Below are 27,534 nucleotides of genomic sequence, written 5' to 3'. Positions count from 1 at the left end.
ATATTAAACAATACAGGTTTTAAGTTTTAACCAAAGAGAAAGATTATTGCACTGACTTGCCATATGATTGAAATGCTTATATCAACCAAGCCATCTGTTTCCCTCTCACTTTCTCTATACTCTCTATTTCTATAAGTGCTTTAAGATGTTTATTAGGTATCTTTGATCCAACAACCATGACTTTCTTTGATAATTATTATATTCCAGTTACACGAGAAACCTTTCAAAATCACAATATCCACCTGCACACAGTTGTAAATAAATTTCAAATGAATTGTTCAATTGGACCAGTTACTAATTTCAACATCACCCTAGCAAGGTGCTAATTGCTAGCAAGTTGGATGCCAACAAGAATGACAATGTGCTCTAACCAAGATAATCTCAAGAAAACTGTAAAGACTAAATCAACAAACGGTTTATTAAAGAACTAATAAAGCAACATAGGATAACAACGTGAATTAACTTCAACAGATAAAGAAGTGAGCACAAAGCCACAAACTAAACAACAATGCGAGTTAACTACAAATTCAGAGTTTCACTTTTGTACATGAACAACAGTGTAAACTTATTAACTACAAATTTCAGAGAAAGAAGTAAACCGCGATCTTCATCATCATCATTGAAGCATCGCAGTCACAGCCCATGGTGATCTTCAATTCCAGCATTTATAACCAAGTCATTAAGCTTAGCTCTCACTGTATATCCAGAACAGACAAATCCTCTTCCAAATCTGCTGCAATCGATTCATCATTTTGCTGCAGCCACAGACAGTTTCTATCAAGTAGTTAACAAAATAAGAAAAACCCATCTATTTACAGCCAAAATCAAGTTTACCGTTTGCTCCATCTCTTCTACACATTTATCATTTCTCTTTGGTATAATTGGTATAACAGTCAAAACAAAAGTTTTTCCCGTTTTTTTCACTTTTTTCCTGGACTTCTTTTCAGTTCGATTGAGCTCACTTTGAGTAAAGTTCCCCCGAATTTTATTCCTGCATCCATTAAATAAATAATTAGAATATGATCAGCCTGCACAGTCTACTAGATAACAAGCCAAAAGCCTAGCAACACTATTGCATCACACGAATACTTAATATAAAGAAACAAGATCCAGGTCAATAAATAAATGATGTATGGTACCTGAATATCCAGTCTAGGACCATTTACAATGGTAAAACAAATTCAACAACCCTCAATATCCACTTTTTCAATTTCCAACACTCCACATCATTTTCTCTCTTTAATTTAACACCCATTCAATTTTTACCTCTCCAATGGTTTTTTCATTCAACACCCTACCCCACCACCTTTTATTTCTTATTCTTATTTAATTTTATATTTTTGAATTACATAAAATTACAATTATCGATTATAATTAAATTAAAATGTTTTGAGGATGTTGGTTGGGAAATTGATTTGGGTGTTGATAATTGTTGGGATTTTGGTAGCTAAAAGTGTAATCAGAAAAAATTTTGGTGTTGAATTGATTGTTAGTGTGATCCATTTCACTAAATAAAGACCAAAACTTCAAAAAAAAAAAACTAATACAAAGCTAATAATAAGATTAAGAGAGTGAAAAATTTGATTTTTTTTCTGTGTCCAAATCAAATGATCCAAGTCTTTATTTATAGAGAAAAAGAAATTACGAATTTTGGTAAAAAAAAATTATTTGCAATGAAATAATTGAGTCCAAATTATTAAGAAGATAAAAATCCAAGCAGCCAATCAAAACATGCCAAGTGTCACAACATTATCCATTTCTCTCTTCTCTCTTCTCTCTCCGCGTCCCAACTCACCCACGCGCCTGTTTTGAGCAATACGAGCACGCCACGCGTCTCTATGGACCAGGCATTAAACATGTTAAACTTGTTCAACACATCTCTCCTCCAACTCAGTTTTTTCCTATTTCAACACCCCCTACAATGATTCAACATGTTGAATGGCAAATTCAACATGTCATTGCACTTGGTTAGAGCAAATATTTCCACTATCATGCAACAAAACTCTCTGACATCTTGTTAATTGGTAATTAAGAACCTTGTATATTGACAATGAAGAAATAAGAACCTTGTATTTGCTAATTGGTGGACTATCTTGTTTTCATTGTATTTGATTTGACTATCGGATTTAAATACCCTTTGTACGCATAATAATAAATTATTTTGCTTATAAAAATAATATTTTTAATGACAATGCACTTTTTTTTAACGTACCCATGAATGCTTTTTGGATCATGGAGAAATGGAAATAAAAAAACAAAAACAAGAAAGAGTACAATCTTAAGTGAGTAATTCCAATGACATCCACAAAGAGAATATGATGTATTAGAGAGGACAAACGGTACATAACTTAGAAATTCTTAGAGGAGACACATTATACTTACCTACATGCCCCGTCCGAAGTTTATATAAGCCTAAAACGAATCTTAAACTTAGGCTTTTAAACTTGTGAGAGATAATAAAATAAAAATTAAGAAGTTATCATTTTTTTTTGTCAGGTAGCATAGTGGCTATAATTCATCTTTTTAAGGTGAATAAGTAGGGTGTCCGGGGTTCGAACCCCGACCCCTGCATATAATAATGCATGTCCCCCAACTGAGCTATGCTCACGGGAACATTAAGAGGTTATTTAATAAAATAATAAAAAATATATAACAATTTTTTTGGTAAAAAGAAATGCTTTTTTGTTTGAGAGGGACAAACCGTACATAACTTAGAAATCCTTAGAGAACACGTTGCGCTTACCTACATGCCCTGTCCGATGTTTATATAAGCCTAAAACGAATCTTATAGGCAAGTTCTATGGTACACCAAATACTTAAATGAGTTATTTTTTGTAGGAAAAAATTATTTTCTATCACCTATAATTATAATAACTAAATCTTATTTACCAAAAATGTCAACGCAATAAAATTTGATTTTTCTGAATTCTTATTACTCATAATAGAGAATTTTGTGTATTTTTTACAATAAAATGTAAAAAATTAGTATGATTTTTATAAAAAATGAAATGATGTTTTTTTTTCGTATAAAATAATATTTTCTAAAATATATATGTCAACAAACACCTATTTTCTTCATAAAAAAATGATAGTTAATTTATAAAAATTGTAAGCGAGAGTACCGGTACACCGTAATTTACGGGTGTACCATAGAAGTCCCCAATCTTATATTGAGGCTTTTAAATTTGTGAGAGATAGTGAAATAAAAATTAAGATTTTTTTAATAAAATGATAAAAAAACAAATATATATATCACTTTTTTTGTTGAGAGTGGGATTTGAACCCACGCCCTTTCGGACCAGAACCTTAATCTGGCGCCTTAGACCAACTCGGCCATCTCAACATCATGCATAAATTACTTAACTTACTAATATATGTTGAAAATAAAATTTAATATAATTCTTTTTACCAATTGTTAAACCTTAAAATAGAAAAATAATATTGAATTATGACAATAGTGACAATTACTTTTACTTTTGCAAATTTTAATTGCACACTATTTGTTTTTATATATTTCCTAACAACAAACATCATTTTTTTTTTTTTTAGATTGTATTTATTTCCGTTCAAATTCTAGACACGTTTCGGTCCTCAGAGTAAATTAGTTCCTAAGTTAACTAGTTTTTAAGGGGATAGTTCGTCCGATCGACTTACCTCCGGGAACCCGATCTGATAAATTCCGGTTTCAATATCCTTTTAGGACTGAGAAGGTCATTTTAAACAATCGAATATTTTAATGACTACACACGAATAGAATAAAATAAATCGTATTTATTTCAGTGGTAAGAGTTTGACTTTGTAACTGCAAAAAAGAAATTGTCTAAATATCACATTAAAAATTGAAAAATATTACTAATAAAATTTAGGCTCAATTTCTATTTTCGTCCCTTAATTTTTTTAAGTGTCGCTTTGGTCCCATAAGTAATAAAAAGTCCGTTTGAGTACTTTACATATATTTTCGTTACACGTTTTAGTCTCTTCCGTTAGGTTTAATAAAAAATCGTTAGGTTTAATAAAAAAACGTTAACTGTTGTACATGTGTCATCTTCGCATTGACTTGAATATATATTCATCTTCTTCATCAAATCTTCATAAAACCTTCATACAAACCCAGAAAAAAACTTAAACAACAAGAACACTCATCAAATAATATTTTACCTTTATCATATGAAATTCAAACACACAAAACACGGTGAGTCACGATCGTTATGAAAAGTAATAAAAAACATAAAATAAATAATATGTTGGTATATTACATGTGCTTCTCAAGTGCAGTGATAAAGATTTATTAAATAGTTTTTGACTCTTGTTAAAATCATATTGGTGAAATGTTTTAAATTTAATCTAATTAATGCTATTTAATGTGCCAATTTTAAAAAAGTAAAAACAATATCAAATTTTATATAGACTAAAAAAAATACTATTGATGAGTGAAGAAAAAGTCAAATCATGGCAAGTTTGGCAGGTTTTGTATAGTCAAGCCGTGATAATTTAAATGAAGATGAAGAGAGACATAGGATATTGATGAGTGACACAACAGAGAATCAGCGGTGCAAGTGTCACATCGACTAGGTTTTTAAGGGGATAGTTTGTCACATCGACTTATCTCCGGGAATTCGATATTAAAAATTCCAGTTCTTATCTCCTTCTTAGTCTATTAAGGTCATATTCAACGGTCTGATAGATTGTATTTGTTGTCGTTCAAATTCTAATCACGTTTCAGTCGCCGGATAAGTGTAGTTCATAAGTTGACTAGGTTTATGAGGGGATAGTTCGTCAAATCAACTTATTTTTGAGTTTCCGATTAGAGAAATTTCAGTGCCTATATCCTTCTTAATCTATTATGGGCATATTCAACGGTTTGATAGAATATTTTTTTTTGTCGTTTGTGACCTAGCCTCGTTTCAGTCGTCGTACAAATGAAGTTCCTAGTTGACTAGGTTTACGTAGGGATAGTTTGTCGGATTATTTAACATCATTTTTTTTAATTTTATCCTTGATGTATGTGTGCTCATATAAATTGTATTTAGCTTTGTGTCTAGGTAAGACTTGCTTTACTTAGAAACCCAAAATTAAATGAATTAAATCATTTATTATTTCCTCACAATTCAAAATAGTTAATATTCATTATATAGAATGAAAATCCTAAATTTAAACAATTGAATGTGTAGTGCAGTTCGTTATGTTATGGTTTGTTGAGCATTTGGCCCCCTGTTCAATCCATGCTGTGGTCATTTTTTTTCTAATCTCATCTTCTTCGCCCGTATACTGTAAAACGGGTTTTTTGCCCCACGTTCCGACCCGATCGGATCTCACTTGTTACTCAATGAAATTCAACGATTTTTTTCATAGTTTTGATCGGAATTGAAAGGCATGAAGCAAGCACAAGCTTATTTTACAAATCCACAGTCCAATCACATATTTTATTTTTTAGGGTTCTTTAAAATAAAAACAAATTTACATCTTTATTTTTTCGATCCAGCATCTAGCTGTAGTCGACTAAGGAAGGAAAGAACAAATAAAAAAACACTGATCTAAAGAAACGCAGAAATGAAAAAACTAAGATTTGAAACAATCTCAAATGGAACATGGGTGAAGAAGAACGAGATTGAAGGAGAATAATTTGGATTTAGAGGGTGATGGTGAGGTTAAGTTTGGTTGTTAATTTTGAAAGTTTGGACAAAGTAACATGAAGGGGTAGAGATTCAATATCTCTGAGAAAGGAAAGAGATGATTTTGGTTGCTAATTTGAGTCAACTCACCATGGTTCACGTTGAGAAGGATTGCAAATGTTTTTGCAACATTTCCCAAAACACCCTTCATTGTATTTGTTATTGAAAATTCTAGTTTTTATTAGTAACCAATTGTATATAATAATTAGGGCCCACAATATAAAACTTAACAGGTAACTTTGGCTTTCAATCAGAACCACTCATTAGTTTATAATAAATCCTATGGCTGCCATTGATTCTCCAAAGATCAAGTACCGTGCGAGACCCATTCACCTTGCGTACGGGAGACGTTGCCAATGTTAGGGGAACTTTCTTCTTTTTGACCAAAATTTGTGTCATTATCTCGCTTTTTTCAGTTCATTTGTGCGCACAAAGAATTTCTTTCACCATTTATATTTGTTCCAAATGATGAAAACTGGATCTTCAATCCACTTTTTCTCCCCAACATTCCTTCCTCCTTCATTCTTCAAAATAAAATATAGTGTTCCACTAAAATGTGCGGATGTACCCTCTTGTAATATGAGAGTTATGTTTTTTTTTCCCACTAAAATGAGAGTTATGTTAAATCTGTGTTATGTTAAATCTGTCTTCCTTTAAAAATAAATATCAAGATCATCTGAAATATAAACTGAAAAAAAATTATTCATTATTATTTTAACGGACTCTTATTTTATTTTATTTTGTTACAACGGACTCTTATCTATATTGTTGTATATAAAGAAAATAGTCCATTTCAACTCTTTTGGATTGGCTTTTAAAAAAACCGGCGGTGGGTCGTGTGAAAAGCAATATTAACGCTTCCTTTTATTCATTAACAAAGTAGGTGTTTGCATATGTATCAGAGCATACTTTTAGTTAAGGTATGCACATTTTTAGCTAATTTCCAAGTTTGAGTGGAGATTGCATTGAGTATATTTTAAGTGATGAAATGCTATAAACTTATTTTCTTCAACAACAAAAAAAGAGTATAAGAAGTACTCGGAAAAGGTACAACCAGATAATAGTGGAAGAAAAAATTTGAATATCAATGATTGATATTATATGTCACGTATAATAAATCACGAGTGATTCCAATGTTAAATTATGTTTTTTTGTTCTTTTATAATTTACTGTCTACTCACTTTAGTTTATACTTAGTCTTTTCTGTCTTAACCATTAGCGACACAATTGGTCTTTTCTGTCTTAACCATCTGTTATACCCTGTTTTTGGACCTAAAAATACTGGGCCCAATTTCATTTCAAACTTTGTCAATTATCAAATTTCAACTGCACAGTTCAAATTGTCTCTGCCTCGCTGTATTTTCAATCACAATTTTACTTATGTTTTCCTTGCATAAAACTTTTCAAAATGTCTTTACTTGTCTTGTAAGTCATTCAAAAGTGTCTCTGGATCGTTACATTGCTTTTTCTACAGTTTATTTCAAAATTTGCAAAAAGTCATACAGAAGGGTATTTTGATCATTTCCTGCAGTGGAACCCATTTTAGTCCCTGTGTTTGCCTCTGAGTCTTTTCAACTTGTCTGTACGAATTATTGTTGAGTCTTTGTTTAAAAATCATTTCAAAAAAATTGCATCTGAGTCAGTCTGAGTCAGTTTAGTCCCTAGGGGCATTTTGGTCTTTTCCTGTCAAAATTTCGGCAGAGAGGTATTTTAAAATACCTCATTTTTGTAATTGGTTCGTTTTAGTCCTTTTGTTGATTTTAATTTTAGTTTCACTTTACGTTTGTCAAAATTACTTTTTTTAGTTCAATTTTATTTTTAAATCACAATTTAGTCCAAAACTTTTTAATTTTTATTTTTTGTCCATTTTTAATTGCTGTCCAGTCCTTTTTTATTATTTTTTTTGCAGAAAAGGTCCCAGGGGCATTTTTGTCCAGAATTTTCGCACACTTCAGTCCCAGTCCAGATGGCATTTTCTCATTGGCCCACAAATACACATGGCAGGCTATAAATAGATGTGTCAGATCCAAATAAAAAAAAAAAGAATCAGTCACATCACAAAAACAGAAATTTCTTTCTCTCTCCAAAATCAGTTAGATCCAAAACAGAAAATCACCAAAAATTCTCCAAGAACACCAAGAACAAATCTTCACAAAATCAACAAATCCGAACCGGATTCACTCAAAACCAACTCAAATCATCACAAAATCAACAAATCCGAACCGGAATCATTCAAAACCACCGCGAATCATCACACCAACACCAAATCCGTACCGGATTTTCGAGCAAAAGCGGCACCACCGGAGCATAACGCGCGCGCGCGGCGGAGAGAAGAGGAGGCTCGGATTTTTCCTCCGTTTCACGACGACGGTAACACTTTTTTCCCTCGTTTTCGCGCATATACACATGTGAAAAGTTTGTTACGAATCAAGATTTGTAGATCTAAGCTTGTACGTTCGGATTTTTGAAATTTTGAGGCCGGATTCGGACTCTAGAGCGAAAAGGATATCTAGATCCGTAAGCTTTTTTACAAAAAGAGTGAAAAAATTCCGAAAGTTCAAGTGTAGATCTACGACGAATCTCTCACCCCTTTTTAAAACTAGCACCGGATTTGTGTAGAGGAGGTGGTGACGGAACTTTTGATGTAAAAATTTTGAAAAAAAAAGTAGTTTGAATTTTCCGGCGCGGTGGCGCCGCCACCGGAAACCGGCCGGCCGCCGCGCCGGAATCACCACCACCATCAGCTCCGGCCGCCGTGTTTTAGAGAGAAGGGAGAGCTTCTCTCTCTAAGTTTAACTTAGAGAGAGAAGAAGAAAAGGTTTTGTGATTTTTTTGTGAAGAAAATCCTTTTTATACTCCCTCCGATCCCACGCGCGCGCGTGCGTGCTCTTGTTGTGTTCCCTCGCTCTGTGAACCATCAGATCTGGATTGTTCCAAGATCTGATGGCTGCTGTGTGTTTGATTTTGAATCCTGTGCATGACTTTTTGTGTGGAATTTGGTATATCTTCTGTTTGAACCGTTAGATCTTTGATCTAACGGTCACTGTGCTTCCTGCATTTTACACTATCTTTTATGCTTTTTTCTGGACCCTTTGATCTTTGATCAAATGGCTGTGATGTGATTTTGAGAGCTTGATCTGGACCTCTGGATTCATCCAACGGTCCAGATTAAATCCTGCTGAGTTTTTTTTAATTGTGTTTTAAATACCTTTTTTACACTTTCTTGGTGTTTTATGCTTCTAAAAAATTTTCTAAAAATGTTTCCCCATCATTTTAATTTTTCCTCTAAGTATTAGAATTTATTTGCTTATTTTTGCATTTATTTCCTTTACTTTGTTCTTTAATTTTTGCTCATTAAAATTCCATATATGTTCTTGATGCATTTTTACATATTGTGATTGATAAATTCCCATATTTTTACCCCTTTTTATTGCATATTCATTTGGTGCATTTTTTATCATTCCCATTATATTTTTCCTTGTTTCACTAACATTTTGTTCCTTATGTGACTTCACTCATAGCATTTCACTATCTCCTCCACCTTCTTTAGCTTAGCATTTACTTTTGCAAGTTTTAATTCATTTGGTGGTGTAATTTGTTATCATTGGTTTGTAGCTTGGCAAAGGGGCCATAGAATGTATTTAGGCAATTTTTGTAATATGGACTATGGACACTATGACGCACCGGCACGCACACACTCACCCTAGATGTATGCCTAGGATTGTATGTGTAGATTTATGGCTAGGATTGCATGGTTAGATAAACGCTTAGGTTTAAACACTTAGAGAAAATCCAACTTTTTCCAAAACATGCAAATAACCTCACTTGAAAACCTTTTTGAAAATAAGATAGGAGTCAAAACTCCTTATTTCTCTTTTATTTTCTTAAGTAAAATTTCTAATAAATTTTAACTATACTTGGACTTCATTTTGAAAAAGCTAACTCCACCTCACTTTTTTCCAAATCTCATGCCCTTGAGGCCTCTCATCTCTATTCTTCAAAATCTCTTTTCAAACTTAAAATCAACCAACAAAAACAAAAACTATTTTTTGAGCAAGAACTACGCCGGTTTTGATCCCGTAAAACGGTACGTAGGCAAGGGACTTTAACCCCTCCAAGCCGAAATAAAAATCAAATTCTACTTCTTCTCACCCCCATTCTTCACTAATCATACCTTCTTTTTACAAATAAGCAATAAAACTAAAGCGTAGAAATAAACTTAGGAGAGCGGCTCTTATGGAGTACCATAATCGCTCCGGGTGCCTAACACCTTCCCGTAGCGAAAACGACCCCCGAACTTAGAATCTAAGGGTTTTTCTCAATTTTACCCTTCCCAAGAAAAAAGAGAGATATCAACGGTCAAAAGGTTCAAGTCCAATTAATGGCTTGGCACCCAAAAACCATGATAACACCATCTAATTATCATAATAAAGATGCCTTAGTAATCACCGAGAAGTAAATAAATGGGGCTATGTCTTAACATCCATCAACTATTGGTCTTTTCTGTCTTAACCATCTAATTATCATAATAAAGATGTCTTAGTAATCACCGAGAAGTAAATAAATGGGGCTATTGCACTCGATTAGTCTTATTGGTGAAGTGGTTTATCAATTAGCAACATAATTTGTTGTCTGGTTACTTTTATTCATGTTTAATTTTTTATATATGAAGAATCATAATCGTTGATGAGAAAAATTAGCCCGTTTTGTTGATAATTTGATGTGCTTGTTATCTTGTTCAATTCTTCTTCTTCCAAAACAACTCTTGTTCAATACTTGGTTGGCTTGCTATATATAATTTTTGGATGGTGGTGATTCTACCGGAGATATTTATTTCATGATATAGAAACACAAGATATATAGATATTCATATATGATTACATATTCTTTTTCTTTTGTAAATGAATTGAAAATTTTCATATTAATAATTTATTTATCCATTTTCATCAAACTTTTGAATGCTAAAAAGCATGACATATTGGTGGTGCTATAACCTCCATCCAAAACAAAGTTGACTCCATTAACAAGCTTGGACTCATCACTACTCAAATAAAGTGCTGCCTCAGCTATATCCTCAACTTTAGGAACAACCTCTTTTAACACACCAGCTGAGGACAAAACTTGCTCCACTTCATTCTTGTTCAACTTCAATGAGTTCATTAGAATTGGAGTAGGAAGAGCCGGAGGTGAGATACAATTAACTCTAATCCCATATTTTCCTAATTCTACACACAAATTCTTTGTAAGCCCTACCAATGCATGCTTTGAACAAGTATAAGCATGTGTTGTTTCACCAGCAATTTTTGTAGCAACACTTGCAGTAAAAAGAATAACCCCTTTCTTTTGTGGGATCATTACCCTAGCAGCATGCTTAGCACCCAAGAAAGCTCCATAAACATTAACATCAAATACCCTTTTGAAAGCTTCACTATCATAATTCAATATTTCTCTATTTTTGTCATCGGAGATACCAGCATTGTTAAACATGATGTCAAGCTTACCATAATTTGAAACTGCGATATCAACCACGGTTTTGATGTCTGATTCAATAGTTACATCGCAGTGAACACAAAGAATGTTCTTTGTGCCAAGATTTTTGCAAAGAGATTGGCCTAATTCGTCTTGAATATCTGCAATGATAACTTTAGCACCATGTTGAACAAATAGTTTAGCAGTAGCTGCACCAATGCCACTAGCACCTCCAGTGATTATTGCTACTTTACCTTCAAGCCTGCGCAAATATTCAATTTACTAATACTATTAATTATTTCAGATTTGATTCATACAAATATAAAGTTTAAAGAACTACTCTATAATATACCTTTTGGCAATTGAAGCCATGGAAGAGGATTTGCTCTCAACTATAGAGAATTCAATTTACTACTCTATAATATACTACAGAGGAACTTCAATTTATAAGTAGATAATTTAATGAGCAAATATCCCCAAACTGACAAAATTTTAAGTGGTTGATATTCATTATAACAATTAACAACTGATAAATGACAGATACCAATTAGTCAACTGTACAACAGAATTAGTGCTACTAACCGAAATTATTTTCAGGAGAAACTTAGGCAAACCGTCATTCTTCATCGTCTTCTAATTTCAAGTGTTCCCAAATTCAGCTAACATGTCTGTATCCTGTTAATTTCTCAAAATGATTAGATGGTTTATTTGAAAAGATAAAATACAAATATATTTAAGCAAATTTTGAAGACATTAAAAATTAAAAAATATTTAATACACTAAATTATTTTTGTCTTTCTCTTTTCAAATTGAGCTTACCTTTATTTAAATAATCGGAGAGAACCCGAATCATTCAACACCACTATTTATCACATACTTGCTTTCTGAGGTTATAAACATGTTGGATCAAAAGAACTTTGGAGGGTATGTTGCTATCGAGATTGATATATCCAAATATTTTTACACCCTAGATTGGAGTTTTCTTATTGAGCTTTGATTTAGTCATTTTTGTTCTTGGATTTTCACTATTATTCATTCTGGTAAACTTTCTTTCGTAATGAATGGTAAAAATGTTGGTGTTTTAAATTGTTAGAGAGGTGTTAGGCAGGATGACCCTTTGTTATGATTTTCTGTCAAGGAAGTATAAGAAATTTGGAAGCTATTATGTCTTTGCTCAATCTTTATGAAGATACCTCTGGTCAAGCACATTAGTCCTCACAAATGGAAATTCATCTTTGGTTTATGACTTCCCGAAGGAAGCTCAATATCTCACTGCCATTCTTGGGGTTCTGAAGGTGATCTTCCTTTTACTTACCTCTGTTGATTTGAGAAAGACTCGGTTGTCTCGCATTCAATTATTGTCTACTCGACGGACCTACATTTAGATTAGGGGAATTCGTCTGCTTGTTATTCAACTGTTTTCGACGGACCTACATTTAGATCAGGGGAATTCGTTTGCTTGTTGTTCTCAGCTTAATTTCGCTTCTTTTACTTTTTTTTGAGAAATCGGGGGTGGGAGTGAGGGAGGCAAAATCTGCCCCTAGCCCGCACATTTGCCATACCTAAATAGAGGTCTAAATGATTTATATAAAAGAAGTCACTTGCAGCTGGGATTGACCCTAAATAGAAAAGTAATTCGATAGTCTCAAAGACTTGTAGGTACAAGCCCAGACATAAGTTACACAAGAATCCTAAACATTTGTAGCAACAGTACAATATTGCAATCAAAGCCAAGATGATCCCTTATTCTAACTTCTTCATAACTATTATTGCTTCGTGGTAGTAAACAAGATCAAGAATCTGAATACTGAAACATGTGAAAGGATGGATTAACAATGCTGAATCCTCCATCTATGAGCAAATTATGGCCACTCACATACCTCGAATCGTCACTAGCAAAATAAAGTGCGGCATTTGCCACATCATCAGTTTTCAAAGTCACACCCTTAAGGTTAGCCAACATGTTCATGGTAGTTTCAAGCTCACCATCATTACATCCAACAAATTGTGTTGCTAAAGGAGTTGCAAGAGCATAAGGAGACACACAATTAACTCTAATCCCAAATTGTCCAAGTTCAACTACTGCATTTTTAGTTAAACCAACCACAGCATGCTTTGCACTATAATAAGCATGTGAGGCAGCACCACCAACATAAGAGCTTATGCTAGAAGTACTTATAATGCTACCGGTGCGAGCTGGGATCATGGCTTGTGCTGCGTGCTTGATGCCGAGAAAAACACTTGTCACGTTGACGCTTAATACACGTTCAAAATCTGCTTTATCGTTGTCAATGATTCGAGAGTTGTTAGGTCCACCAATGCCAGCATTGTTGAACATAATGTCGAGTTTTCCATATGTTTGTACGGTTGGGTCCACGACATTTTTTATTTGGCTCTCATCAGTGACATCACAATGTACATATGTACATGTTGATGATCCGATGGTTTGAGCAACCGAATGTCCAAGTTCATCTTAGATGTCGGTGATCACTACTTTGGCTTGTTGTTGGGCAAAAATTTATGCAGTACGCTTGCCAATTCAACTAGCTCCACCGGTTATCAACACCACTTTTCCTTCAAGTCTGCATAGAAGAAAAGAGTCGTAAGGCCTAAATTCCTACACAATTCATGTTATTGAGTGTTGATGTCTATTTTAGATTAATCTAAATGAAGAATCTTATTATTATTTAATTTTTTTTATAACGATACAAGAATCATGAAACCCTTAAAAAAAATCATGAATAACTAAACAAATATTACGAGAAATAATTGAATTAGTCGGAAAAATATAAAATTGGTTAGAGACGTCAAACTCAGACTAATTTCACTTTTTTTATCTTTTTTTTTTTTTTTTTATCAAATTTTAGCGTGTAATTCAACTTTAAAATTTTAATGATTTTAGTTATGCTATTTTTAGAGCATATGGTATCAAAATTTTAAAAAATAAAATTATTGCATCTGTTTTTTTTTTTTTTTTTTTTGGTGGCCGGGGTTTGAACCCTAGACCTTGCATATTTATGCATTGTCCTTACCAACTGAGCTAAACTCACGACGACATTACATCTGATTTTGCAATAAGCATAACCATTTCCTGTATCAAATTTCCAATATATCCAACGAATGAATAATATCAAAATCCATATTTCTAAATACAAATATACCAAATTATACTAAGTTTGAAGTTTTATTCGGTTGAAACTAAACCACGGTGTTTTCTATTTCCTCTGTCTCATATCAAGTGTTGTTAAAGTTATGCATATCTCTTGATAAAATGATTGAGTGCATTAATGTCTATGATAAAATGAACTTCATTGGCATCCCTATGATGAACATAATGGTTCGGATTAACATTGTGATATGCAAGGATCGAAGTTCGAATCTTAAAATCTTCCCTTATTTATCACTTATGGAATAAATTTCTAATCAACATATTACTTGGCAAAAAAAAAAACTTCATTAGCTAAAGTACCCTTAAAATTGAAATTAGGGGTCAAATTATAATTTTCGAAAAAATGAGGGACCAATTTGCAATTATTTGGAAATTTTTTGGGGTCAATTTGAAATTTTTGGAAAATTTAAGGACCAAAATGCAAAATATGAAAAATAACAACAATGAAGAAATTTGAAATTCTTAGCTTTTAGGTGTCATTTGAAATTCTCGAAATTTAACTTGAACAAAATACTTCATAAATTTCCATCATTTTGAAAATGCTTTAAATTATTATCCAAACAATGGAATTCACCCCAAAGTATTTGAATTTCCTTAAAACAATACATTCCCTCAAAACATTCCTCCATCTAAACACACTCTAAGATTTGTAACTTTTGATTCTAGAATTGATTTTCACACATAAGTTTATAATTCAACTCACTTCTACATGAATGTATGCAAACACATATCATTTTATTTTCAAATTTCTTACTTACCTTCATGCTCTTTATTTTTGTCCATTAATATTCCACATGTTTGTGCTGTAATGATATGTTTGTGATAGTGTTTATGCACTACAATTAAGAGCAAGAAGAGTTAGTCCAGAAACCATGCCCCAAACATTAACAATAATATAGTTATTCTACACACCATGTACCATAAGCATGTACACATTATGCAAAAAAATACATTTCACTTATTATTCATGCAGTACTATTAAGAGTAGGAAGAGATAGTCCACAAACTATGCACTAGAGCAATATGGTCTTGAAATTTCTTGTAATACTCTGCGACTAAATCAATATAGTTTTAAAAACCGAACTCGGTCGGTCAAACCAATCCAAATAAAAACTGATGGAGTAACCGGTTCAAACTGCTTAATGGATCGGTTATGTAGTTAAATCGGTGAAAACCGACCGAACCCAATAAAAATCAGTGACCCGACGGTTTGTGCTAACCGACCGAGAGTCAATGCCACCCTTTCACCGTGCTTCTAACTATTTTTCAAAAAAATCTAAAAATTTGAGAGGAACTTGAACATGCAACCAACACCAAGGCATAGGCATCACCTTTAACCAATACCCCACAAGTTGTTTCGTGAACAATTTTACTTTTCATCAATTATACATAAAACATACAATTTGAGAGCATGCTTCAATTCACGTATAAAAATATAATCTATAAAAAACTATAAAAATATAATAATCTATCACGGTGTATTCCATTATTCACGTATGCCATTTTTTTTTGGTACACTAACGCTTTTTATTTTTAAGCATGCTTCAATTCTTTTTTGACTATATGTAAATGTATATGCTTGTTCAATTTTTTTTTATAAAAAAAGGTTTTTTTTAGGAAAAAAAAGTTGTCATTTACTTTACTTTATTTTTTGATAAAAAAAAATTCCACCATGACAACACAACCACTAGGTCATTGCTCACATGAGTCAATTTGTTGACTTAACTCTTATTATAAATTATACTATAATTTTAATGTTTCTAATTTATTATTATTATTATTATATATATATATATAGTTAAAATACATTCTTTAAATATAATTGTATCTTTCTAAATAAATGCATCAAAATTGAAATAAATATTAATATTTAATTAAATATGGTATGATTTTGTGTAGGTATACGATGCTCATATTTTTTTTTTTTGAAAACTCGGTATCCATTTAAAGTCAGAGCAAGCTTTGTATGGACTTAGCCCACCGAAATTGACACCAGAGGGAATCGAACCTGAGACTTCAAGAGGAGCAAACTCCAAGATCCCAAGTCAACCACTAAGCCAACTCCAAATTGGTATACAATGCACATATTATTGTTAATTTTGATGAGTTTTGACAAGGTTTTATGAGTTTTTTATTTTTATTTTTTGAGATGAGCGATTTAGTTCAATATGATCCAACTCAGTTTAATACACGCACGCATTTTTATAGAGACCGAGTTTTATATACGAGTTATTCAGTTTAATCTGGTTCAGTCAAGCGATTCAACCAATGGCTCGGTGAACCAGTGACTCAGTCACCTTACCGAATCGACAATGGTCCAATTTTTAAAACTATGATTAATACAATTTTTTTAAACGGATGATTAATACAAATTATTTTTCTCTAAATTGACCAAACATCAATCCTAATAAACAACCTTTTTTTTTTATTGAATGATCTAAAAAGTAAGTAACTTAAATCACGTTAAGAAATATAGCAATTACAAAAGTTAGTATTGTAAAATGATTCTCAACTTGTTTGAATCAAATAACAATGACGAGAAATTTAGCAACATATCAGACTTCGTTGAAAGCATGATTTATTAATTAAAAACTATAAAAAATATAATAATCTATCATATATTTTAATTAAAAAAATTAATCTTGAATGTATTAGATATATCATACGCAATTAATTTTCTATCATTATCATTAAGTAAGCATGACTTTTAATTGAAGTCATGTATTTCAATCACAAACAACACAATCAACTACTTCCATGAACTAATGCATCTTGCATGGATATCCTTTCATTTTTCATCAATTAAATATGACTCTTTGAGTCAAGCATCTCATGTGAGAGTGAATGAAAGCATCTCATATGAGAGTGAATGAATATTATATATGTTAGAAATACAAATTGATTGTAAATTTTAACCTCCATTATATTTATCTATTATGTATCTATTATCTATCAAATAACTATTTAAATTAACCGCGTGCAAAATTTTGAAATGCTATATTATTTTATTAGTAAATTACATCAGTTATGATGTTAAAATTCGACGTAGAACATCAACAACATTAAGGGATTGTTTAGAAACTTATGAAACTTATAATTTGACAAGTTTATTTTGTATTTTGATGTTAAGTTGAGCAAAACATTTTATTTTGGTTATTGAGTATACTTTATCTTTATAATTAAGTCATATTTTACATTATTAACCTATTTACAATATTATATTAGCTTTATAAAAATATTATATTAAATTTATATGTCACGTATATAATAATTTTTAGAGTAAATTACACTCTCATTCCCTCAAAGATGCTTGAATTACACTCCCCTCCTCTCTTATGTTAAAATATACACTTTCCTCCCCTCTTATTCAAAACATATTAGAAAACATTTCCCTCCCCTCCCTTGAGAGAAGCTTGAATTACATTCCCCTCCCCTCTTAAGTTAAAATCCACTCTTTAGTCCCTCAATAATTTTTTTTTTAAAATTTCTAATAATCTAGCAAAAAAATAATCTAACGCACCTCAAAGAAAAATAGTAGTGCGGGTTCATTTTATTTTAATATAATCAAATTTTAAATACATATCTTTCTCTTTTTTTTTTTTATTCACAATCTCATTAACATATAGTTTTAAACCCTATTATAAAATATGAAACAACCCAAATTAATAAAGAAACAAATTTTTATTTTTTAAATGGTGAGTCAATATTAATATATATTATAAAAATATTTATCTATGTTAAAATAGATTAAAGTGTAATCAATATTTAATTATTTAGGGAGGGGGTTGTAATTCAAGCATCTTATAGGGGAGGGGAGTATAAATTTTACTTTTCAACGGAGGAGTGTGTATATTTTAACATAAGAGGGAAGGAAAGTGTAATTCAAGCATCTTTGAGGAGATGGGAGAGTAATTTACTTAAAATTTTAAGATGTTATTTTGATCAAGCAATGATATTTTTTATGAAAACTTGTATTTGATGTTTATTCAATGCAAACTTTATTTAACATTTAAAAAAAAAAAAAACCACAGTATGTGTATCTCCTCGATCATATTCTAAGGAACAAAACATTCATTTTTTTTTTGTCTAAAATGTAAAATTTGATTGGACCTGTCCTAACTTTTGAAATATTTTCAATATAAACATCAATATCTATCGACCAATATAAGCAAATCAGTCTAATATTGCAACATAAGCAAAGTAATATGAGCGAAATTCTGTATAAGCATGAAATTCAACACAACAGCAAAGCTACACCAACACAAGCAATATATATCAACCAATCTAATATTTCAACATAAGCAAAGCAATATAAACGAAATTCAGTCTAAGCATGTAATTCAACACACAATCACACCAACAAAGATACACCAACTTCCATGGCTGGGTTGGGTCAGGCAATACTATGCTCCGCGCCAATGTTGATATCTCTCCTGGTAATCAGCATGTTGCACGAATAACTCATCAGATAGCTGAAATGAAGGAAAAAATACATAGGTTATTAATTATTATTTTTAAAAAGAATGTAAACATAACATACATGAAATCGAAATCAAAACCAAGAAAACCTATCATATTGCAAATGTCTCGAGTAGTGCGTCTGATTTTTTTCTTTTTCAGATCTAAAAAAAAAATTATCAAACAAGAGATGAGTTTCATCCATTCTTCTAATTTGGAGAAAGAAAAAAACATTTAACTGTTTACAACAAAACATAGCAAGGCTTAATATAACAATCATTTCTGATATGCAGAAGAGTTAAATCAATTCACATTCATTTATAAAAAAGAAACAAATTAATAGCAAGCTTAACCAAACAATCATTTCTGATATGTAGAATAGTGAGATCAATCCACATTCCTTTATAAAAAAGAAACAAATTGATATGGTTAAAAATGGATAGAACACGCATCCACCAATGGGTTCCTATATCATGTGAACTCAAATTTATATAATGTAATTGTAAAAGTAACTAGTAGAAAGAAGTTCTTTTAAAGCAGTAAATAATAACCCAATATAGAAAGTCCATCAGCTCATAACTACTATTTTAACCATTATTTACTTGTAGTGTTTAGTCCTTGCAAATAGGAATCATTTAAAAAATGATCCCTGAATTGGTTAATGCTGATATTTTGTCACTTTAAAATTTAGTCCATCAGATAATAATCTTACTGAGGTGGCAGTGATTAGCTGACGTGTCCGATGTTAATTGGGGTAAGTGGTTGCTGACTTATATTTTTTACTTGAATGGACAAAAATGCCCTTAGTGCCCTTGACTTGTTTCTTCCCTCTCTTCTTCTCACCCGTTCTTCTTTCCTCTCTTTCCTTCTCTTCCACGCGCCAAAATCACCACCATCTGTGTCGACGTTTACCCTGAATCCATCAACAACCTCCTCCCCGCCATCTCCAACGTTCACATCTCCCTTCACGACCTCGGCATCCATAAAATCTTCGTCTCCACTCATTCTCCCTCCACTCCTTCTCCTTCTCCTTCCCTATTATAAAATATGAAACAACCCAAAATAAAATTAAAATATGGGAAAAATTACTAAAGTCGATTAAATATGGTTATTTAAAAGTGAATTTTATACTCTAAATTATAAAATTAATAACAAAATATTTAAATTTAATGTCATTGACATTTAGATTATAAAGAAACAAATTTATATTTTTTAAATGGTGATTCAATATTAATATATATTATAAAAATATTATCTATGTTAAAATAGATTAAAGTGTAATCAAAATATAATTATTCAGTGAGGGGGTTGTAATTCAAGCTTCTTATAGGGGAGGGGAGTATAAATTTAACTTTTCAAGGAAGGAGAGTGTATATTTTAACATAAGAGGAGAGGGAAGTGTAATTCAAGCATCTTTGAGGGGAGGAGAGTGTAATTTACTCTAATTTATGTGCACACTTCATCATATTCATCTTCAGCATCTTCTTAATGATCAAGTTATTGCAGCAGACCCCAACACAAGTTCCAACACCTTGAATAGAAAAGTAATTCGATGGTCTCAAAGACTCATAAGTACAAGCCCAAGCATAAGTTACAGAAGAATCCTAAACATACATTTGTAGAAACAGTACAATATTACAACCAAAGCCAAGATGATCCCTTATTCTAACTTCATAATTATTATTGTTTCATGGTAGTAAACAAGATCAAGAATCTGAATACTGAAACATGTGAAAGGATGGATTAACAATGCTGAATCCTCCATCTATGAGCAAATTATGGCCACTCACATACCTCGAATCGTCACTAGCAAAATAAAGTACTGCATTTGCCACATCTTCAGTTTTCAAAGTTACACCCTTAAGGTTAGCCAACATGTTCATGGTAGTTTCAAGCTCACCATCATTACATCCAACAAATTGTGTTGCCAAAGGAGTTGCAAGAGCATAAGGAGACACACAATTAACTCTAATCCCAAATTGTCCAAGTTCAACTGCTGCATTTTTAGTTAAACCAACCACAGCATGCTTTGCACTACAATAAGCATGTGAGGCAGCACCACCAACATAAGAGCTTATGCTAGAAGTACTTATAATGCTACCGGTGCGAGCTGGGATCATGGCTTGTGCTGCGTGCTTGATGCCGAGGAAAACACCTGTCACGTTGACGCTTAATACACGTTCAAAATCTGCTTTATCGTTGTCAATGATCCGAGAGTTGTTAGGTCCACCAATGCCAGCATTGTTGAACATAATGTTGAGTTTTCCATATGTTTGTACGGTTGTGTCCACGGCATTTTTTATTTGGCTCTCATCAGTGACATCACAATGTACATATGTACATGTTGATGATCCTATGGTTTGAGCAACCGAATGTCCAAGTTCATCTTGGATGTCGGCGATCACTACTTTGGCTCCTTGTTGGACAAAAATTTCTGCAGTGCGTTTGCCAATTCCACTAGCTCCACCGGTTATCAACGCCACTTTTCCTTCTAGTCTGCATAGAAGAAAAGAGTTGTTAGACCTAGATTCATACACAATTCATGTTATTGAGTGTTGATGTCTATTTTAGATTAATCTAAATGCAAAATCTTATTATTATTATTTGATTTTTTATAACAATACAAGAATCAATAAACATTGGAACCCTTCAAAAAGAAAAAAAGAATCAGGAAACACTAAACAATAAAACAAATATTACTAGAAAAAATTGAACTAGTGGCGGAAAAATATTAAATCTGTTAGACGTCAAACTCAGACTAATTTTACTTTTGTATCAAATTTTAGTCCGTAATTCAACTTTTGAATTTTAATGATTTTCGTTATCCTATTTTTAGAGTGAAGAAAAACCTATTGTACATATGGTATAAATTTTTTAAAAATCATGGCATCTGATTTAGCAATAAGTATAACCATTTCCAGTATCAAATTTTCAATATATCCAACGAATGAATAATGTCAAAATCCATACTTCTAAACACAATTTCATTCCTATGACTCTAGACAACAATATATACCAAATGGTTATTCCTCCCTCTCTGTCTCATATTAAGTGTCATTAAAGTTATGCTTATTTATTGATAAAATGATTAAGGGCATTAATTTCTATGATAAAATGATTTTCATTAGTGTCCCCATGAATATCGATCGACCGGTGAAAACTAAAAACATTGTGATATGTAACGCTCGGAGTTCAAACTTCCAAATATCCACCTATTCACCTTAAATGATACATTTATAATAACCGAATTACTTGACAAAAAAATAAATGAACTTCATTAGCTAAAGTATCATCCTTATTGATATTTAGTGGAGTAGTTATTTGAGTTGAAATACAATATATAAGAAAAAAGTAACTAACATTTTATTGGTATTCTAAAATAGCAAATAATATGAAACAAACAAATATTTCAAATGTGACACTTAGAATCTTACACAAAAAGCATACCTTCTGTTGACTTCGGCAGGGCTCGAACTTGCCATGATATCTATAAAAAAGAGAGAGAAATCTGAGAAAATGAGAGAGGAAAGGAACAGTATGTTTTTTTTTGACACAAAAGGAACAGTATGTTAGAACGTGAAAATGAGCTTAACTAATAGCAACCAATAGGGAGGCAAAAGTCACTTGCTTTGTATGGAAACAACCGTCCGTATATTAAGAAATTATTCACTCTTTTTCATATCTCTTGTTTCATCCATATGATGCAATATATTAACAAAGAAGTCCAGTTTAATAAAAAAAATAAAGACGTACCAATACAAAGGTAGTACTAATATTTTATGTAAAAAATACTAATAATCAAATCACAAACTCCAACAGTATTTGTTTGGGTGTGTGTCTTGATCCACGTTGTAGCCGGCAACTCAATGTAATACGCCGAAGTTAGCTCCAATTATGGATCAAGAATAATTAAGTTGGAATCTTATGAACTAGGGGTGAGGTTAGGCACTTAGGCTAAGTTAGGCTTTACAAAAGCCTAATCCTCACTTGTCAAAAAATGTAAGGTTTAATCTAGTTTGTAATTTGTCAAAAGCTTACTTTTTAGATTTGAATATCGTCTTCTAAAAGTTTGATATGATTTGTTAGTCTGTTTAAAAGTTTATTGCATATGAATATTTTTAAAAAGTAAAGTGATCTAAGGTTAAATTGACTGGCGAATTATTATATCAATGGGATTAATCTCTCTCTCTTGATATTTAACATGAATTTTTAAAGAATTTCGTTATATATTATATCATATTTCAATCTAGTTTATAATAATACATTTAAACATGCAAAAAATTAACGAGACTAGTAAGCTTAAATTACTGTAAAGGTTAACAAATTTGTAGAGGTTAACAAATTTATAATAGGATACTAAAAGATCTAGAAAATTGTTGTATATACATGTTGTTTGGCTGAGAAACACAAGTAAATTATTCAAATACCACTCGGTAATTAAGTGTCGAGGAAATAGAAAACCGGCTGCAGTTAACTGCCGAAGAAAAACTTCGGCAATTAACTGCCGAGGAAACCTTAAACCACTAATATTTCAATTTTTACTTCTTTTTTCTAGTTTGCAGCAATAAAACTTGTGACCCTCACATTAATTTTCTATTAAATGGATATAATTCACGTTGAAAATGCATTAATGTGCAATGATTATTTCCAATTTTTTTGGCACGGTTACTATCTCTGTGTTAAGATATTAATATTTTTAGAAAAACTAGGGTCTGGGTACTTTCAAAGTAGTCAAGATCGCGTGGCGTTCGCCTCATTGTATCATAAAAACCTATAAACAACAGCCATGGTTCTGTACTGCAATACAGATAGGATTACTAGAGGTGCGCGGTGTGGTTGAAATCGCAAGTTTGCAGTGGGAAAAAACTGTTGTGTAACTCTGCTGAAATGTGAGTTCTTTAAGAATCAGAAGAGATTAAAAAAAAAAACAAGTCTGCCTTGCAACAATGTTATACTGTAAAATATGTTGCTAAACATGGTCAAGGATTTAAGCCACCACCAAATCATGATATTAGAGTGAAATATTTGAATTATTATGTTGGTAAAATCAATGAGGATCGGTAAGATCATAGGGTTGTTAAGAAGAAATTAGAATACACCATAATGACCGACGGTTGGACCAATACTTAAAGAACTATACTGAACTTTTTGGTGAATACTCTCAAGCGAGCCATTTTTAAGAAATCTATTGATGCGTCTATCATAAGCAAAAACTGCCGACAATGTTTTTAAGATGATATTGTTGTTAAGGTTGTTGAAGAACTTGTCCCAATTTTTATGGACAATGCAGCAAATTACAAAGTTGATGGGTAATTGTTGATGCAAAAGTGGGAGAAGTTGTATTGGACACCATGTGCAGCTCATTGAATCGACCTAATGTTGGAAAATTTTGAGAAGATTTCTTTCCACAAGATATGATTGCTAGCGATAAAAAATATCACAATATTCATTTACAGAAGATCATATTCTTTTATTGCACAAATTTACTGTAGACACTATTTGATTTAACCTGCAATGACTCGTTTTGCAGCATCTTACTTGATATTAGAGTGTTTGCATCACAATTATAGAGCACTTATTATTATGTTCACATTGAAAGAGTGGAAGTCCGGTAAACTTGCAAAGAGTAAAGATGGGATCATTGTGGAAAAGGCGGTTAAGGATAACGTGTTTTGGAAAAATGTTATGAATTGCATGAGGGGTGTTTTCCTCCTTACGTGCGTGGTAGCCTCCCTGTGACGGCTTCCCCTTGACTCCTCTTCCTTGCAACTCTGTTTCTTCTTTTCTCTTTGACAAGCTTAACTGTGTGGTGTCATGGCTTCAAGTGGGTTCCATAGTCTTCAACCATCTACAGGGAGTGGGTCTCAAAATGTTCTTGGTGCTACAGTTGCAAATCAAATAAAGGTGAACTGATTAATATGTTCAAATCAAAAATATAACAATTAAAAATGGTGTGTGTGCTTGAGTACATGACAATAGAAGGAACAAAAATACTGAATTGCCAACAGACAGAGACAATAGAAAAGTCATCAAAAGATGCAAACATGATTCAATCATAATCAGGAAAAAAAACAAGGAAGCAAAAATAAAAAAGACAGAATAATAAAATCAATATCAAAATATTACAATTAAAAATGGTGTGTGTGCTTGTACATAACAATTTCATTGATACAATTTTAGTGTTTATTACGTGTGGGGCAAAATTTCTTTCCATGATGTCTTACAACAAAAGACAATATTATAAAAGGATAAAAAATGTGTACCTCGCATACCAGGATGCTTAAAGTTATACTCCCTATTGGGAAGAAGCATGGTTAGAAAGTGGGAAGATGCTTGCTCCCAGACCTATATCGATAATTTGAATAAAGCCAGAGCAAGGGAGGTTATACCATCCCATTGCTTGATATGCATCAATCTATCAAAGTAATTAAACAAGTTATTATAATGAATTAAAAGAAAGAACAAAACGGGGCAATCGAATTGAGAATCCATTGTCTAATAAGTGAATAGTTTGATGTTATCGCCACCATATAAATCTGGGCTGCCAAAACAGAAAAGACAAACAGGTAATCAGAAGGAGATGATGATAGAAAGAAGCATAGAAAAATATTATTCAAACAGATGGTGACAATAGAAATTTAAATAATACCTGCCAACCTGCTTCAATGCTACTTGAGATCTTTATTGTGATGATAGACGGGGATTAATCACATTGAATCCTTTCCATGTACAAGGATTGGTACCAGTAATCCAAGAAGACAATGAATTTGTGATTTGATTGTCAAGGCTCGCTTTCTGCCCAAACAAGGCATTAGCTTCACTGTCTTAATTAGCTACAAGTGAAGCTTCATAAACAACTGTAGCAATAGCGGTGACTCTCTCAAGGCAATAAAAGCAACAGTAAAACACCACCAACTGAGGTGGAAGAAAACCTTAAAAGGAAACACAAAAACGTAGAGAATCAGCAAAGACATTTGAAACAGTGTGTGGTTCAAGGTATGGAGTGCTTAGGATATGCAAGAGTTACATGTAAAAAACTGGTCTTCAGTTACTTATTTTGAACTTCACTTAAGAAATATTATTTTTAAGTGACAACTAGGGTACCCATGGAAGAATGGTGGGTAATTTACCCCAACCAATACACATTAGCCACATAAGCACGTATTCATGACAGGGCATCTTATGAAGGCAGGATAGGTTCAACCCCTAAAAACGACATAAATGAAATTAAAACCTCAATCCTAAGTAACATAGAAGAAAGCATAACTTAACTTCAATGAGAATGGATCCTCTCATGTTAAAATTATATGCGACAGTTAGTGAAAAACGGCAATAAACTTGTATAGCATCAACTAATTTGCAATTTACCTACCATGGAATAACTGCTGAGCTTCAAGATCAACTGGACAAGAACTCATACCGATCTCCATGTTCTGTACATTCTGAACTTCATACATGGAACCACAAATAACTCAGCATGGTACTAAAGTTTACTGCAACCAGGTATCTTGCACACTCCTCTTTCCTTCATCTTACTTCTCACAAGGGAAACATCTTTCCATCGCCCAGCTGCAGCATAGATGTTAGACAGCAGCACGTAATTAGCAGCATTTTGAGGCTCGAGTTCAAAAAGTCGATTAGCAACAATCTCTCCTAACTCTGTATCACCCTGTAGTTTACATGCTCCAATAAGTGCACCCCATGCACCAGCATTAGGCTCTATATGCATTGATTTTATAAGTTCATAAGCATCCCTTAATTGCCCAGACCGGCCTAGAAGATCAACCATACATGCAAAGTGATCAGGTGTAGGACTAATGCCATAATTTTCCTCCATGGAGTTGAAGTATTTCCAACCCTTATCAATGAGCCCTGAATGACTACAAGCTGTCAGGACAATTGTGAATGCCGCCTCATCTGGACAATTGGGGTTAAGTTTTTGGATAGAAATCAACTTCTTACTCTTCTACACCAAACTCTCTCCATCCCCTTCTTCACTATTTTTGTTCTTGATTCAAAGTTTTCTTCATCGTTTTGGACTTTAGCCTTTTAGGTTAGTATAGATGGATACATTTAACTTTTGGTTTAATTTTGTGAATGAAGATGATAAAGAGGAGGGTGATGAAAAAAATGTTTTTTCTGGGTTTGAGATGAGATTGAAGAACTTCATCTTTTTTCTTTCTTTTCTAGATTTTTTTATTTTATAAAAATAAAAAATTAATTAAATATATTAGCCACTCATTTAGGCTTGCCTTTTTTATGTTGGATTCAGACTTTTTGAAGAAAAAAAATTGCCTCTTTTTTGCCTCTTTGTTTTTACTGTTTTGTAAATTTTGGCTTAAATATTTTGTTTTCACCGATCAATGTTATTTTAAATAAAGAAACTTTATTATCTCTATTTTTACTACATATCTTGTAATCCATGTGTTATGTCTCTAATTTTTTTGGTTAAAAAGGAAAAGTGTTACTCCCTCCTCCGTCCCGAATTAACTGAGCCATTAGCTCATTTCACACCTATTAAGAAAAATGTATAAACAAAGAAGAGAGAAAAATGGTTTTAAGTGCTTTTGTTAAGTATTGGTAGATTCTCCACTATCATAAATACAAAGTGGAATATATTGAATTGGAAGTGATGATAGTATTGATTAGAGTTATAAAAAAAATGTAATTAATATTGTATTGAAAAGTGAAATGACTCAGTTATTTTGGGACACTTTTTTTTTGCAAATGGCTCAATTATTATGGGACGGAAAGAGTATCTCTCTA

At 32.3% G+C, this 27,534-nt stretch overlaps 2 protein-coding genes, 2 long non-coding RNA genes, 1 other non-coding gene and 1 pseudogene across 6 annotated transcripts; all 6 read right to left on the bottom strand.

Moving 5' to 3' along the window:
- Positions 1-400: 400 nt before the first annotated feature.
- Positions 401-1,108, bottom strand: LOC112421405 (uncharacterized). Its single transcript, XR_003011729.2, has 2 exons — positions 835-1,108; positions 401-755 (listed from the first exon to the last, which is right to left on the bottom strand). It is a non-coding gene; the product is annotated as an uncharacterized lncRNA (long non-coding RNA).
- Positions 1,109-3,262: 2,154 nt separating this feature from the next.
- On the bottom strand, positions 3,263-3,343 carry TRNAL-AAG (transfer RNA leucine (anticodon AAG)). The gene has a single exon. It is a non-coding gene; the product is annotated as a tRNA-Leu (tRNA).
- A 7,255-nt stretch (positions 3,344-10,598) lies between these two features.
- Positions 10,599-11,606, bottom strand: LOC25499437 (secoisolariciresinol dehydrogenase). The gene is made up of 2 exons (XM_039833682.1): positions 11,494-11,606; positions 10,599-11,403 (listed from the first exon to the last, which is right to left on the bottom strand). Exons 1-2 carry the CDS (start codon positions 11,511-11,513, stop codon positions 10,602-10,604), a joined length of 822 nt encoding a protein of 273 aa, XP_039689616.1. The 5' UTR covers positions 11,514-11,606; the 3' UTR covers positions 10,599-10,601.
- Positions 11,607-12,613: 1,007 nt separating this feature from the next.
- On the bottom strand, positions 12,614-13,667 carry LOC120580282 (secoisolariciresinol dehydrogenase-like; annotated as a pseudogene).
- Positions 13,668-20,290: 6,623 nt separating this feature from the next.
- LOC25493011 (secoisolariciresinol dehydrogenase) lies at positions 20,291-22,438 on the bottom strand. Its single transcript, XM_039833092.1, has 2 exons — positions 22,216-22,438; positions 20,291-21,264 (listed from the first exon to the last, which is right to left on the bottom strand). Exons 1-2 carry the CDS (start codon positions 22,248-22,250, stop codon positions 20,475-20,477), a joined length of 825 nt encoding a protein of 274 aa, XP_039689026.1. The 5' UTR covers positions 22,251-22,438; the 3' UTR covers positions 20,291-20,474.
- Positions 22,439-24,231: 1,793 nt separating this feature from the next.
- On the bottom strand, positions 24,232-26,899 carry LOC25493010 (uncharacterized). Of its 2 annotated transcripts, XR_003011260.2 has the most exons (4): positions 26,141-26,899; positions 25,418-25,700; positions 25,032-25,309; positions 24,232-24,649 (listed from the first exon to the last, which is right to left on the bottom strand). It is a non-coding gene; the product is annotated as an uncharacterized lncRNA (long non-coding RNA). The 2 variants fall into 2 exon arrangements; XR_003011259.2 differs by having other exon boundaries at positions 25,418-26,899.
- Positions 26,900-27,534: the final 635 nt, after the last annotated feature.

Source organism: Medicago truncatula, chromosome 4, assembly GCF_003473485.1.
Source record: "Medicago truncatula cultivar Jemalong A17 chromosome 4, MtrunA17r5.0-ANR, whole genome shotgun sequence".
Classification (NCBI taxonomy): Eukaryota; Viridiplantae; Streptophyta; class Magnoliopsida; order Fabales; family Fabaceae; genus Medicago; species Medicago truncatula.
Note: the sequence above shows the minus strand (reverse complement) of the source record. Positions and strands in the feature narration are given on the sequence as shown.

Bases quoted from the DNA above. Each gene is read 5' to 3' on its own strand.
- LOC25499437 (XM_039833682.1), bottom strand. From the start codon at position 11,513: ATGGCTTCAATTGCCAAAAG. The intron at 11,404-11,493 runs GTATATTATAGA...ATATTTGCGCAG, and splicing joins ATGGCTTCAATTGCCAAAAG to GCTTGAAGGTAAAGTAGCAA.
- LOC25493011 (XM_039833092.1), bottom strand. From the start codon at position 22,250: ATGGCAAGTTCGAGCCCTGCCGAAGTCAACAGAAG. The intron at 21,265-22,215 runs GTATGCTTTTTG...TCTTCTATGCAG, and splicing joins CCTGCCGAAGTCAACAGAAG to ACTAGAAGGAAAAGTGGCGT.